The sequence below is a fragment of the Parambassis ranga genome, chromosome 20, assembly GCF_900634625.1.
Source record: "Parambassis ranga chromosome 20, fParRan2.1, whole genome shotgun sequence".
In the NCBI taxonomy this organism is placed as follows: domain Eukaryota; kingdom Metazoa; phylum Chordata; class Actinopteri; family Ambassidae; genus Parambassis; species Parambassis ranga.
Genome location: NC_041040.1, coordinates 13,787,787 through 13,804,236, shown reverse-complemented (window position 1 = coordinate 13,804,236; position 16,450 = coordinate 13,787,787). Strand labels below are relative to the sequence as shown.

At 41.8% G+C, this 16,450-nt stretch overlaps 1 protein-coding gene across 3 annotated transcripts in view; it reads right to left on the bottom strand.

Moving 5' to 3' along the window:
• sema5a (sema domain, seven thrombospondin repeats (type 1 and type 1-like), transmembrane domain (TM) and short cytoplasmic domain, (semaphorin) 5A) overlaps nucleotides 1-16,450 on the bottom strand; it is a 116,675-nt gene that overhangs the window by 46,699 nt on the left and 53,526 nt on the right. For all 3 annotated transcript variants that reach the window (XM_028433427.1, XM_028433426.1, XM_028433428.1), the window contains 6 exons: nucleotides 16,326-16,388; nucleotides 13,497-13,595; nucleotides 9,656-9,869; nucleotides 8,160-8,445; nucleotides 6,518-6,653; nucleotides 1,432-1,636 (listed from right to left, as the gene is read on the bottom strand). In XM_028433427.1, the coding sequence (XP_028289228.1) occupies nucleotides 1,432-1,636; nucleotides 6,518-6,653; nucleotides 8,160-8,445; nucleotides 9,656-9,869; nucleotides 13,497-13,595; nucleotides 16,326-16,388 (1,003 nt within the window). The remainder of the gene's footprint in view (nucleotides 1-1,431; nucleotides 1,637-6,517; nucleotides 6,654-8,159; nucleotides 8,446-9,655; nucleotides 9,870-13,496; nucleotides 13,596-16,325; nucleotides 16,389-16,450) is intronic.

The window sequence follows — 16,450 nt, the reverse complement described above, 5'->3', positions numbered from 1 at the left end:
TTAAAGTGAAATAACTGCAAGCTGCTTGTTCAAAAAGAATTCCACACCTTGACATCTTTGGACCCCCATTGGAGCTATCAGGTTTCCCACAATGGCCTCAATCAGCGGGGTGCGTTTAAGCGTTCATAATAGCATGTGATTAGGTACAGTGTGTGCGCTAGCCAATGGCTTTGGCAGTGTTTCAGATGTTTTCATTAGCGTCTGGCTGGTGTCTGGGGAACTTGCACTGTGGGCAGCTCTGGTCCAAAGCTGCATTGATCACAACACCATGCAAACAATGAGAGGGGAGTTTTTAAAGGGTGATGCCAAGCACAAAAGCAGTGAACTGGAACAGGTTGTGTGTGTGTCTGTGTGAGACAGGGAAAGAGTGTTTATTCCTGTATGTGAGATATCCTAAAATAACACTGACGCTACAACAGGAAGACCATGTTGACATTTCCCAGTGGGCTTATGGTACATTAGCACAGTGAAGTGGGTCACCACATTCAAATTGCGTTCAGTACACCTGTTCATAATCCATACATGCACTGTAATACAGACAAACACTGGTGTCTATCTGGTGTTCTCACTGATATTGCTTTCCACACCTTGCCAAGTCTAACAACACATATTGTCACAGCAGTAGGATCAAACAGTCGACTGATAAGCAGATGCTGCCAGGCACGTCAGACAGAGTAAAGCGTGTAAAGGCTGTATGTGCGTGTCGTTAATCACCCGTCTGTCTTCTTTTGACACACGACTCTTGGCTGTTTCATGGTGTTTATGATCTCTTTGTGAGGGATTGCATGGGAGTGACATGTGGTGCGACGTTAGTGTGAGCCTGCATGTGTGTGTATTATGTGTTCTGTCAGTGCATATGGTGAACATATGGAGGTAAAGAGTAATCAAAGTCCTGCCAAAGACAATGCTTTGATGTCTACATGATGATGATACCGATCACTTGGTTTCATTTTTCTTCTTGCAGGCTTTTTTCGTGCAGACTGCACTTAGGATCTTTGATATTTCTCTGTAACAATGAACATGCTGTGTAAGTAATTAACACTTACCAATGAAAACAAAAACATCCTTAAGCAAATCTAACACTAACACCTCAGCTCTGACTGTGTATGTTCTAATTTAATTAGTGCATCCTCACTGACAGGCATAAAGGAGCAAATTTAGCACTTATTCATACTGCAAAATGAACACCACTTGCTGCATGCGATTCAACAACACTCTTAAAGTACTAAATAAGACCCAGCTTTTTCTTTCTGTATTTTGCCCCTAACGGCAAACACAGATTGAAATAAAAAGTGGAGTTACATTATTATTTTATGAGTAATTACCAAAAGTGACTGACAGATAAGTGTTTATGTAGGAGGTGGTCACAACAACAACAACACACGAACACTGACTTGCAGTCTTAGAGAAGAAACGTCGTAAGAAACCTACCAGTGGCTAAATAAATGATGTGGAACAGCATGTCTTTCCCCTGCACGACATCCACCGCCACATGAGTGAAGCGGACGTTGTCCTCCATAAAGTAGGGCACAGGAACCACGGGTTGGACCACCTCATGCATCAGCAAAAACTTCTGAGCGTCCTGCAGGTTTCGTTGAGTCAGGTTCACGTAGGAGCCAGAGTCGATGGTGCCGCACTGTGAAGGAGGAAGACAAAAAAAGAGAAAAGTATGACTGACTATATTAATAAAAGCTGAGCGATTTAGACTTACAAGCTAATAAGCTTAAGAGTTTTGTTCAGAGGAACCACCAGAGATGGAAAAGAGAGGGACTGAATGATTAAAAGAACAGGGCTTTAAAGTCAATCGCTGCCTGGTTATGATGGTTTGCTGTCCCCACAACCTCACAGCTTTTAGTCTATACACAGAGGCTGATGGAAGGATTGTTTGACTGAGCAAGTGGTTATCTCTTTTATTCGATTTTTCCTCATATGCATATATATTGCTGGGGAGTTTTATTGGTACCTCGATAATAATGTGTCTTGATTGTGTCATATTTTTTACTTCAAAAATAACATAACGGTTTTTTAGAGTTGCTCTCTAAATGCAGCAATTACATTTAAACAAAGTGCTCCTAAAAAAATAAAGTACCAAAATGACTTTCACGCACAACTTTCACGCTGGAAAAAAAAACAATAAGGATCTCACGCACATATAAAGGCAGATTTCATAGTCACAGATTAATTTGGTTTTATGAGGGGCTGTTGCCTGCAAGTTTGTAATCCCAGCAGAGTTTTGTGACTGTGTAAAGGCAATGGGGTCATAATGTGAAATAAAGCTGATATGTAAGATATTTCCCATGCAGGGCAGATTTATTAAAGGGAGTTCAATAAAATGAATGCACTCCAAATGGGAGTTTGAAGGCAGACACATAAAGGGGAAAAGAGTCTGGGTTATACTGTATTTTTGAGCTACAAAGAAAAATGTAATACATTTTATTGGTAACCATTATTTATGGGTACATTTTTAATAGATTTTATGTTTCAGAATAAAAAGGAGTTCATTAAATAGAAAAAGACAAGTAGCCTGAAGTAATAAGTGTGTATTTTGGTTATTATCTTTTCACTCGGCTGAAAAAGTATCCCATGTATTATGAAAACAAAAGAGGCAAAAATCTCCAAGTTGACCACTGGATGAATAATTTCTGCCTCAACCTAAATAACCAGTGGGATTGTCTGAAAGGTGTGTTATGATACCGTAAAGCAGAGCTTTCATTCTCAGCTCATGAATAGTTGAGTTGTCTGTGACATTTGGTATTCTCAGGACAGCTGATATTCATGATGCTTAAAAGTGGAAATTCTTCTCTCTGTCAAGCTGAACGGACAGGGTGAAGCACAGAGCCAGTCCAGCTGAGGGAGAGCGGGATGAGTGAAGCTAACCATGCATGCTGTTTTTAAGAAAAGAGGACCCAAGCTGGGGTCAGGACTGTGGATAGAGGCCTTATCCACAAAGTCTACACTAAGACACAGAGCAGAGAAAACACTCACAGTCACACCAACCCAAATGACTGGTACTATTTTGAACGCTATATCACATTTGCTACGGGCTAACTATCCACAGTATCTTCCAACATAGCTGGGACTGGACCTTGGGTGGTGATTAGTTCCTGCTGACTAGCTACAGCATCAACAGTACAGACACTTTATACAGATCAATCCCTGGCCTTCCCTGGGCTGACAGATGAGAATCATGGAGGGCTTCCCCAGGATGGGGAATGGATCAGTGCGCTCGCCACATCAGGAGACGGGAAATTAAAGCCCTGAAGGACCGGGAAATTCAACACTGTGCGTGTGTGCACGCCGCAAATGAGCCTCCTGCTTATGGCTAAAATGTGGCGCATACGTGTGCTGTGTAGTAACACATGTCTAAGGTTTCCTTTTGTGGTTTGTCCTTGCATTGCACGCATGTGTGTGACTCCTAAAGTGTCTGCATGATTATATTTCTGCCAACACAAGACAAAGTCACGCGCTGGCCAGTAAGGGGGTCTGTGACATCTGTGAATGTACAGAGAGATGGATGTCGTGGTTTTTCCTCATTACAGTCAAGGTGAGGGACACAACCGTCATTTGGCTGAGGGCCCATCCAACACTCAGCTGTCCTGCTCATCACCGGGCAAGCGTGTCTGCCAGGATGATAAGTGCCACACACAAATAAGGTTGTTGTACAGCATGTTTTTACGAAATGGACTCCTGTTAAAAATACTATCCAGGTGGATATCCCGATAGTATCTCATTAGTGTTGGGTAAAAAACTTGGTAGATTTATGATTAGTGACAGAATTATGTCAGTAATAAATAGTATCAATTCATAGAAACTCAATGATTGTTTTTTTTTCACTGCAGGTAAAAAACTAATGGGTCATTTTGGAATGTTTCCACAGCCAAAAACAAGAGAAATGGAGAGAGGTGGGGCTTTGTTGGCTTATTGCACCACGGGTGGAGATGTGAGATACGTACAGTATTCTGATATATCACCATGGCAACCAGGTGGACTCTACACAACATTGAAAACATTAAAGTTTAAATTTGGGAGAATTAGGGGGATGTTCCTGACAAACAACACTGGTGTGTACTGGGTAAAAAAAAGATCATGGCGGTGGTCGGAACAGGTGCCTGCATATGTTACAGAAAGCAAAAGTGTGGCTTGTTTACATCCAGCCTAGTTAAAGAAGTGGTGGATACACTTTTCAAAACTTTTAGCCTGAAAACTAAGTGGCAGCTACAGCTGATGTTAGCATTTAGTGAAGTGACTAAAAAATTAAATTAGTATGACACCAATATTAACATTATATACTTGCACACTCCCTCCCTGCCTTCCAGGTTATTAAGAATTTCAACATGTCGTTTCTGTTTACAACTGTTTGTCTTGTGATATTAAAATGAATGCTGATGTTGCTATTTTCCTATACTCCTGTGATATGAATAACAAAATCTTTCCATCAACATTTCATCACTTTAGACTCTTATCTAAAATATTTCCCACATATGGAACTGAACAATGAATGCATTTTACTGTTAGCAATTACAGAGTGACAGAAAACCTTTAAAAAACAGAGATGGTATTAGCTCCTAATGCACACCGAACATGACTCATACCCTGACTAAACCCAGAGGGATCAATCCATGTGGTCCAAATAAATGGGGGGATTTTCTCTGTAGACAGACAGGGAATTAAGCTCTCAATCAATGACCAGTGTGTGTATGTGTGTGTACAGAGTGATGAGCTCACAGTCATTTTATCCTGTTTCTCAGCAGTCTACAACCTTTTATTTTTGTACATATATATGTGTACAGTAGATATGTATGTATGTGGCCAGTGGTTTTTTTATGGCAGCAGGTTTTTTCCTTAGGAGTTTGTTTTGTCATGCACGCATGTGTAGGTGTGTGTGTGTGTGTGTGTGCTGAAAAAAAAGACAGGCTATAAATCCTGTGCTCGTAAATCTAATCCTCCAACATTGACAAATGCTTGATGAAGATGTCACTGAAACCTAGATAAAGTGTGCATCGGTCCAGCGGTGAGGAGCAGCCATTGTGCCTGAGCTAAAGTGGTGAGATGGGGAAGGAGAGGAAGAAGTGATCCTGGTTTATCCTCGAGGAAACCTATCATATAACAGCACCCTATGGCATACACGTAGAAACTTCTCTGTGGTGTAGCTACAGTATGCTGAACCAGTATAATGTGTGGTCAGCCCTGACCAGATAGGGGGAATTGGTTTTCTTGAAGGCATTTCACTCAACTAGGTTTTGCTGCTGACGTGTAGATCTGTGAATGCATGACGGCAGTGAGAGAGAGTTTATGTTACAGAGTCATAGAGAACTGTCACAGCCAGCACTTTTTACTCTGTGAGCATTTCATCCACTTTTTCTGCATGAGCACGTCATTATATATCATGTGTGTGTAAGTTCTCGATAGGAGGCATCGCAAATGCTCGTTCCTCTGCTGGAAGCATGATGGAGGAGCCTATGATGGTAAACACGTGTGAAAGTGAGGCGTGTGTCACCCACTGGTAGCTAGACCTCAGAGTGAATTCAATCCCTGGTGGAGGGCTGCGAGGATTAGCTCATCACTATCTGCTAAGCCTGCAACAACTGAGAGCCACTTCTTCTGCTAATAAAACATTCCCTCTGTGTCATCAGTACAGAGCAGTGCGTCTAATCAGAATAAGATGCTCCTTCTGCCCCTCCGGGTTTTTTTTTTTTTTTTTTTTTTAGGATGGAGCATAAACATAAAGTGCCACTTCTGCAAAACAAGTACAGTTTATTAGGAAGGACCACAGTTCACAGAACAACATCTTCAAGGAATGATTGTCCCATTGTAAATATCAGTGGATTTTATAATGAGCGGTCGTAATGTGTGTGCTCATGAACGGAGAGAGAAGGAAATTAATAAGAGCTTCCTAGGACTCTGAGGAAGGCTGATCTGGGCAGACACACACATTTATTTATGAGTATACACATGTAACACACACACGCACACACACTGCATGCACCCAATCATGTACCCATCTGCGCATACTGTATGACTGATTGTGTAGTGCACTGAGCCTAATTACCTCCAGCATAAACAAAGAGTCTCCCCCGGTCATTAAAGGGCAGTGCTGCAATTTACCTTACTTCCACAGTCTATAAACTACCATAGTGAACAAAGAATGCTCTCATTAGAAACAATACAAGTGGTGACATTGTGAAGGCGACATGCCCTTATGTAGCTTTGTGCTAAGCTAAGAGCATGAGTCTTTTATTTATGAATCAATATTTTTATTTATGTCTCTCAGAGTTTTTTTATGTATTAGCTTGGTTGCTTGGCTTAAACAAGATGAGTCTTGTGAACATTATAGCTGCTTATTGTTGCATATGTTGTTATTTTAAGACGTTAGCGTTCATTTGAAGCCCTCCAGTCTCACACTGCCACTTGCATGGCTGTGACTAAATTAATCTTGTGTCACTGTTTATGGTCGGTCTGCGTGATTTAATCTGAGAAAAAAAGAACCACGCTGGAGGCTTCAGTATGGATTCATTACCTGAAAGTCTGGGTTGGGGTTGGGGTAGGGCAGCCAGGCCGACCTTGAGTTCTCCTGGTACTTGAAGGGCCCGTTGAAAACCTGCGCTATGGCACTGAGATTGAAGGCACACACTGCAGATGCGGCAATGCTGTTTCTGAATGTCAGGAAGAGAAAAAAAGGAGGAGAGACCCAGCGCAGGGTGATGAGAGGATGATGGATGAGAGAGGGAGAGAAACAGAGATAAGTATTAGAAGAACCACATTTAGAAAAAGAACACCATGGAGCTCAGAGTGTTTTGGTATTTGTAGGCTGACCTCTGTATTCGTGTCTACTGTCTTGTATTGTCTGTACCAACATCACAAATCAAACACCGGTTGGAGACGCAAAGACGCTGCTGGTAAGTGGTCGTCATTATTGGATTATAAATCCAGCAATAGGACACAATTAAGCTCCCGGGCTTGTCTGATTAACTGTACAGATCTCAGGCCTGAAATACAGCTTTGACTTTTTAAGCTGTCACTTTCAACAAGTACCGGTCTCCTCCTACTCGACGAGAAAGTAAAGAATGAGAGCATTAACTCTCAACTCAAACAGAAAGACTTGTGCGATGTGAATTATAATCCAGTGCAGCTGTTCATTAAACTCTGTGCCTGCAGGGGGAAATGTTTCCAATACCCTTCAAAAGACTTCTTTTTCAGCAATGTGAAGGCATTGACCATAAAAAATTGATTACTCAGCTTTTAATAATAGTCTGTGCAAACGTGTGCGTGTGTGTGTGCGCGATTGTGTTTGTGTGTGAGAGAAAAAAAGAAAGATTCAGAGATGTAGTGAAAACATAAAATAATAGTTTTCATTACACCCCGAAATACAAGATGCAGAAGTGTGCAGTTTTAATAGAGAGTGATGACGAGTGTGTGACCAAGGATTTAATTCCGAGAAAGTTGCTGGAATAAACTTTCTGTGGGTTGTTTTTGGGCAAACAATGTAAACAATATGTGTCACTCAGTATTATAAAGAAAGCTCTGTCCATGCAGAGTTACATGCTGAGTTTGTTTACACAACCACAAAGAAAAAGACTTTCAAAATCTGAATCAAACAACTTGATAATGTGATTACCTACAAAGACTTTCAAATTTCTTTCAAATCAGTTGTATGCAAATCAAAATATAAGAGAGTAAACAATAAAAACAGAGAAACAAACCGCTGCAGGGAGACGAAAACTGCAGGGTGCAGCAACTGACCAATCACAATCAAGTATTTAACATGAAAATAAACTAAATCAACATGTAGAATTCTTTTTTTGTCCCAACACTTAATTGATTAATTTACCTAATTTTTCATTTGTGTGCACAAGATCAATGTATAGTCACATGATCAGAAAGAACAAGTCTTGGGTGGCCAACCTGTGGCTGGTGAACCGCATCCAGCTCTTGACCAATAGAAATGCAGCTCTTCATTCACATATTGTCTTATGTTTGTTTTTTTCTCCTTCTTTACAAAATTATCACAGTAAAAACTTTGGTCTCTTAAAATATCACTACAATGTGATTGGGAACAACAGGAGCTAGGGGGGTTTGCTAATGCTAAGCTAATGTTCAGATGTGGATATAATAGTCAGCTGGAACAATGTCATTCACTGTAGAAAAGGTTATACACTCACACATTGGTAGTAAAAATGCCGTAGAGCAGCTCTAGTTCAGGTAGGTAGAAGGTGCCCTGCAGCTCGTTGTAGTTAAAGGGGATTTCTCCCGGTCTGGAGCAGTTCAACCTGGCCTTCATAAAGGTGGTCCACGTGTCCTCCAAGAGGAAACGGCCACCGATGTCATTTTTACAGACTCGTCCAGCGCGGGAAAACACCGTCCGTCCACAGTCATGTTCCACCGCATTTTCCCGAAAGAAGAAGTAGGTGAAGTTGCCGATGTCGTACGAGGAGACGAAATTCGGCTCTGTGGAAGGTAACAAGAGAAAAGGAAAATAAATGTGAGAAAGGATGAATTGAGCAGGAAGAAGACATAGAGAGAAAAATTGAGTCCAGCCAAGAGAAAGATGAAGTGCAGAGAGGGGAAGAAAATTACCGAAAGAAAAATATTTAAGGTTGTGGGAGTAAGAGGCAGAGTGAGAGCGAATGGGTTGGTGTTATGACTGATTGACTCGCAGTGTGTGTGTGAGCGAGCAGCCCACACAACAGCAGGTGATCAGGATTAATAACTACAGGCCATGTTATTAATGGCGTTGTGTTGTAATAAGAAAACTCATTTTTCACTCCCCAAACCTAAAGGTTAGGATGAGAAATGACCAAAACAGGTGTAGCATAATAGCTCTCACCCTATCCGAAACCTCCATGACACTGTCGCGAGTAAGACGTTCATCTTTATGTACGACATTATTGGATGTAAACCGCACACTTAATTCTTGCTGACAGTGATGTAATTCAACTTCAAATGAAAATGTCCCCCCCCCCACACCTCCTCATTTCAGCCCCTTTCTCCTCTGCACCTTCGGAGGGCAGTGCAGGGGGAGACAGAGGGAAAAAAATCAATTCGCCATAAAATTAGTTATTAAACCTCCTCCCAGAAGGTGGCTGCCGAGCTATGTATGTGGTAGCTTTTAATTTATTTTTTTCAGTTGAGCTTAAATGTGAATCAGATAAAAGTCGCTCGCTGACAAGATACTGATTGACCCGCCTCTCTGTAGGCTGGACACCTTAAGCTGTCTGAAGTTGTCCAATCTGCACTGAGGACGTCTGTGCTTGAAGTGGGTCTGAGCTTTCAGGGAAAAAGACATCGATTTTCGAAGGATTTGCAATTTTATGCTCCTCCTCAAAGAAAGGGGCGACTGAATATAAAGATTTTCCAGTTGCTTAGTAACTTTAGAATTAATTGTTTTTACTGAGAATGAAAAATGAAGAGTTGATTCTCTTTTTTAGCATTTGCCACAGCGTTCTGTGATTTTAAATGGAGAGAGAGATTCCTAGATAAGCATCAGCCATGCTCAGGCATCCTTGAGCACAACCCTGAATCCCCACCAGCTGCAATGCTCAGTAGTTGTGAAGAAAAAGTGCAAAAACATCTCCTTTGTGCCTCTTTGTTTTTTAATAGCCCTTTCTATATTAATGTTACTTTTACATACAATTACATGCCAGACTTCTCTTCCTACCGTTCAGCCACTTGGAGTTGTACTGGGCGGTGCGCAGCGGTGGCATGCCGCCCAGGCTGCGGTAGATGGCGGGGTCACGCCCGGAGAAGTCCATGGCAGTGGCGGCATAAAGCTCCCCGCTGGAGGTGATGAGGGCAGTGGAGTTGTGGAGCGGGTTGTAGGGACACCGAGCCATTCCGCTGATCTGATCGTGGATCTCTGTCAGATTAGTCAGCTGCCAGACAAACACACAAACAGAAAGAATGAGGAGGAAAGTAGAGCAAGAGTGACCGAAGGCAGGTGCTATACCACTGAACTACTATAACTACTGAACCTGAAAGTTGATAATTCTGTTTGTAACAATGAAATAAGAACAAAAAGATGCAATATCCATGGGAATAAGATGCAGGACCGTGGATTAAAGGGCAGCATTAAAATGCAAACCAGAGGAGTCTGGAAATGTTTTGTTTGTTCCTGCCAAAATGCAAATGCTACTAAAAAATACTTATCTCATTATGTTAGTTTACATCTACACTGAAAAACACACGCACACAAAGATATATATGAGCAAAACCTTCAGGAGCAGGATGCATAATCAGGGAGTGCATTCAGAATGATTAGCCACATAAAACAGCAGCTGCTCCAAGTCCAATGTTAGGAAACCACCTGTTAAAAAACTAATAAAAATCCTAAAACAGACTTCTTAAATCAAGTTACTGTGTGCTGCAGTGTTTCATTGGTTTGCTTTCTGATGTCTCTACAGGACAACCAGCTGTTTGTCTGACTATAACATTATTATACCACATCTTTGAGCTCCAAAGTGGCTTGATGTGAGATGCAGTCCTCTGCCTTTGAATGTGAAGCCAAATCCAACTCCCCGCTTTTTAAAAATACTTTATAGCATGACCCTGGCTTAGCCCCGACACACTGCACGGGTGCCTTCGTGGAAGAAAGAAAATGTACAGGCCATAGCTCAGTGACTCAGCCTTGAATACCAAAAAGGGGTAATGCATTTTTTTTTAAATCCAAGATGTAATTATATTTTATGGTGCAAAAGTAAACACAGTATACAGGGATTAGTGCATGGCTTGTGCTTCCCTCTGAGTTCATCCGAGACGGAGGGCAAATGCAAAAAGATCAGAAAAGGCACTAATCTCGGAGTTAGAAATGCACAAATGAACATTAAAATGATTTTATTTGCAATTACTTTACGATCAATCAAGAAGGATTCTCTCTTTTTAAATCCATGCTGGAATCTCTGACTAATCTGAAGCTTCGTGAAAAAAAGGGCTGAACTCCCTTCAGTGCAGTGCATCGGAGGAATCAGCCAGTTTCCTGGAGCTGGTCGATCTGGATCCAGAATTCTGTTTAGTCCCACCACCTCAGCCCAAACCACAACGAAACAGAGCAGCCCTGTCTGAGCTCTGCCGGGCCCGAGCTGAAAGCCCGGTATTGATGGGATTCTTTCTGTGGGCTGGCTGGATAAGTCTATTTCCAGGTCAGTTGGGTCATTGACAAAAACATGAGAAGGGGTGGGTGATAAATAGATAGAGCGCATTGCATCCCTTTGCATTTTGAGGAAGTGAAGTGAAAGTGGTCTCTGTAATGGACCTGACAGCTGCATGAGCAGGACACTGAGAGGGATTTCTTCTGATACAGAGACATCTCACAGTTTACACACAGCCCTGTGAGGGCCAGTTGGGTGCTATGTGTGGTGCCGCTGAGAATTTTTAACTGCTCACTATGACAGAAAATGTAGCCAAAAGCCTTATGCGTGATCGGAGATGTGTTAATGGACAGGGTTGTCAACGATATTTCACAGAAGGTGGCAGGCAAATGACACATCCTAGTATCTCTGTCAGATGCGTGCGAGCAGAATGTCAGAGACGAATTGTTTCCTTTCTCTCAAGCCCACATCCTCTAATCCTGACTTCATGTATGTGAACAGTGATATTCTGACGCTTTCCTTAAGTACTTCATATGCAAAAGTACAAGCAAAACTGTATGAGCATCACAGTGTGTAAGCACAGACACACAAGCTTATCGACTGTAGGTGATGACGCCGTGCACAGGTCAAGTGCTGATTGGTTAAAGGGCTTGAACTAGGAAAGGAATGACCACAGCCGATTACAGGACAGAAAAAAAATGATGGACAATATTTATTTAAGAGTTACTGGTGCTTATTCTCCAGCCAGAGGCAATTAAACCACAGCAGAAGAAGAAGGCAGAAGAAGATGACATAATTAAAAAGAGCCAGTCGAACTTCAAATGGTTAACAGCTGTTTAATCTATAACCTCTGAGAGCTTATTAAATTATTAATATTCTGCTCCCTCTCTGTTCATCATCACGGCTGATAGTAAATCTGTCCGAGTGTGATTTCATTGCTGTTGCATTTTCTGACCCGTGTTTCACATTAACAGACGTTCAGTGGGTAAATATGACAGCGCCTGATGAAATACTGCTATAATAATGTCATGACATTTCAACTATATGTATTTTCACAGCGGTAAACAGTCATTATGAGCCGCTGACCTTTGAATGCAGTGCTTTTGGACAAAAACAAATGTCATCATAATAGTAAACTCCTGACTGCCTCTCCTCTAAAAATCCAACAGAAGGAGAGCCAGATATTTGATGTGACTCCTCTCTGAGTAAGAACAATCCTCTGACATTTTAAATGTTGCTCTGTACTTTACTTCACAGAGCATTTGTCCCCAGCAGTGGAGGACTTTTTTTCTAAAGTTCCCTAGCTGACACTTCACTTACCAAGAAACATGGTTATTAGCACAGTGTGCTCCTCTAATAAAAATGAGGGGTGCAGCCAGTAACAAACCAGTTAATACATAAGAAAAATCTGAGGTTGCCCTCATGGTGTCAAGAGCCTGCTGATATACAATAGCAATTCAAACTGACTTAATATCCCTTCAAAACACCGGATTAAGAGCTGCAGGGAATTTGAAGGGTGGAGTAGAAACCCTTGCACCACACTAAAATAAAAAAATATAGAAGACAATCTGACATGAAACAAAGAAGAGATTCTCGAATAATTGCAGTGACTCACAGGGCAGCACAGATGAGGATGTGTTGTGTACCAACGAGGCCATGATTACCAAGAGTAATGAGCTTAAGGCAATATTTTGATTACGACGCTTAACAAGTTTGAGGTAACACAACTTCCAGACTAAAGCGGCTTAATAAGATTCATTTCATAATTAGTCTACATTCTTGACTGCACAACAGGAGGAGAGAAAAGCCACAGGAGCTACAATGAGTCTTGTGATAGCAAGATCACAGCTCAATCACACTTTGATTAAATGTTTGGATCAGCTTCGACCTTTTTTTCTGACATTGTCAGTTCATTCCAATACAATTCAGCAGTCATGTATGTTTACAGGCTTGACTTTAGTGATTTAAGAATAATACCTTAAGTGAGACTCACAAAGGGCTTTACATCACAAACATACAACATACTACAAAAAACCTTTGTTTGCATTGTAGTATTGATAAATAACACAAAGCCAGTATGGTTGAAACAATATAACACTATTAAAAAGTAAGGCAGCCTCTACCGCTCTACACGATAAGGGTTTCACAATAAAGCCAATAGATGCTCTTTATTTTTTAACATTTCAGTCTAATAGTTCAATTAAAGTGCCAGCATCTGACCAAGTATCTATATGTGATGCAATCATTGTGACAATGTGAATATTTTCTCCACACTAGGGTCTCATGTTCGTCAGAAAGGCTGCAGCTTTGGCTCTCAGTCAAACAAGAAGACATCAGATCTGATCATTTTAACTGTTGCATTAATTAGGTTAAAAACAACTAGCTGCACGGTAGACATGCTTTTGTTCTTCTTACCGTTCGGTTGGTGCAGATGGGGGTGAAGGCGTTGGTTCCACAGGTAAACAGCCTGTTCCCATTAACCAGCAGCACCCTGATGTAGTTCTGGCACTCCTCCTTTGGAAACAAACCAGCAAAACACACAAATCACAGTTAGCCTTCAGCAGCAGTGTTATTATCTGTCCACTGACAAACAGCAGCATTAGGCAGAGGGACAAAATTACACTTTATGCCTATAAATGAGAAAAACACCTGGAACCGTGGGAGGGCTGCTCTAAAGCGTGGCCAAGCTAGACAGAGTCAAATCAAGGCTAATGCCCAGACGGCTTAGCTCTGTCACATCTTAATTCAACAGGGACCAGATCTGGAGAAGGATCTGAATAAGGTGGAGAACAGATAGATTCGACGGGCGTGGGAGCAGACCACTCAGGATTAGTTTAGATAATTGCCCCCCGTTTTGTTGACCGGTCAAAAAGTGAAATGAAGGTGTGGCGTCTCATATACTTCATTCAATCATGTTTCTTTTCAGCCTGCTCTCTATAATAATCAATTCGAACCACTTTTCTCTAAATTATGGTTAAGTACATGCTCACCACTCCTCCTGGCTCGCTCCTCCTCGGAGGTTTTGGCCCTGTAGTTTGAAGCGAAACCACTCAGTGCTTGTTTAAAAGCGGGACTGACAAAGTGAATGATTGATTGGATGATTGATTGTCACTGAACGTTGTGAACTCTCGACATAACGGTCAGCATTTCATAGAGGTTTTCTGGTGATTTCCATCAGTCATTCTGTAGTAAATGTAACAACAGTAGTCAGTATTCATGTCAGAGAGCGGCATTTGTTTTGGTCCTAGGACAAGGTAATAAACTCATAGGGTCCCCTCCATCTGAAAGGGGCCGTGGCTGGGTGGTGAGGGCTCCTCGTAGAAATTTAAAACCTTGTAAATCTGCTATTGTCGAGCCACTTGAGGTGCCCAGGGCGACCCCTCCTCCCCCTTCCTCCCCCTCTCGAGGGTCTGATTTAGGAGCGGAGGGCACCGTAGCAGAGATGGAAGGAAGGAGGGTAAGGGCTTTTATTTCCCCCTATCAAGATGAAGCCTTACTCATAAAACAACTCGTTTTCTGGTGCTAAGCACAGTCTAACTATGTGTGTACGCGGTTATATGTGTGCCTTCAAAACAGAAGACGTGCGCATGAGTAGTCGCACTTGCAATGCGTGACTATATATCTCTGCTGCTTGTGCAGATCGTTATGCAGTATATATAGTGTGTGTGTGTGTGTGTGTGGGAGTAGCACTAGGGATGGGAGAAAGGGGCCTGCATAATTCAATTCTTCTCTGCAGTTTGTTTCTTCGGTAAATAACGGTATATTTAATATTTGCCCAGCCTCACAGTTTTGACTTGTTTATGAAAACTTCCTGACAAATGTTCCATGTCTGTACTTTAATACAGAGACTGCTGTTCTTGGCTCACACATTATAAAACAAAACAGGAGCAGCAATCAAGTCCTGTCAAGTCAATTTAACTCTCCTTTCTTCTCCCAGTTGAAATAATTCAAGTACACAAGAGAGGAGGATGCGTGCATTAGGGAGAAAAAGAAACAATCACTTGTAAATTTACTCAAAGCACAGGAATGGTTTCTGTGTAATAGCTTAAGCGATTGTATATTGCTGCGCATTGAGCTAGGTAATCAACCATCAAAAGCCCTGTCAGCTGCCGGAGAATGAAGTCTTTCAATGCTATTCTTAGTGTACATCACAGCAGCTGATCCTCAGAAGGCAACAGCGAGCAAAACAATTCAACTTCACCAGACAGCAGTGACTCTCAAGGACTGAGGTAGCTTAGGTCTGTAATTCACAACAGTTATCTTGTGCAGGCTGGCCCGTGCATGCCTATTATGGGTCCCTAACCACCTTTCACAGGAGGATAAACACACAGCGGTGTGCGCACCCACAAACACACATACACCCACAGAGATCAGGGCTGGGCAGTTCACCTACGAGTCAAATTCAGCTTTAAACCATCTGTTTTGTAAATAAGCCGGCAAACCGCGTAGAAAAACACAAACTACAAAGACAATGGGAAGTCCCTTTGTTCAAGGCCTAAAAACAAAGAGTTAAGTGTGGCTGGGAGGCGTTTTACTTCACAAAAAGTTGAATTAAATCCCACATACTGAGCAGGTATTCCCAGTGTGTCATTATTATATGTTAACACTGAAACAAAGAGCTCCGTGTTGCATTCAGGCTTTATTATGTTTCATCATTTTTGAGGATTTTTGCTCGTCATGTGCTCTTTGAAACTGATCAGCTGTGTCTGTTAACACAGAGGTGGATGTGGGGATTATTGTCTTAGGAGATAAAAGTGTTGTTCAAGCCAAAACTGTTGTGCAGCAGTGATGTGCTGGTGGGAATGTCCAACATCTGGGGCCTTACGTTGTAAACAACATTCATCCTGATGTTATTTTTTTAGAAAACAGGAAAATGGGACAGCTTTGAGCTTAAATTACTTATATCATTGTTTACTTATTTGGGGCATTTTCACCAAAAATGGCAGCTGTGGTGCATCATTTGTGGAAAGGGCGTGCCTTTGGGGTCATTAATAATAACACTATTCTAGTTCAACTGCAGGACACTTGGACTTATATGCTCACTGGACAGTAAGATCTTTTGATTTTGTTTTAGTTATTGACTACATTTCTTCAAAGGTACAGTCCCATCCTCATTTCATCTGCTAGTATGTAGTAAGGGCAAGATGTTTTTTTATATCCATCCTCCAACTTGTTTTTTTCAACATGGTGACAAAAGTCTGATAAGGCACCATAACAGCGCGTTGAGGCAACACTTAAACTCACCTCCGATTTTCCGCGGCTGAAGCAGGCTCCCTTGGTGAACTCATCGCAGTGCCACTCAGCCTCCTGCAGAGAGAGAGAAAAGCAGCACAAGGCTCTCAATAAACCATCAAGAAGAAGCAAACACT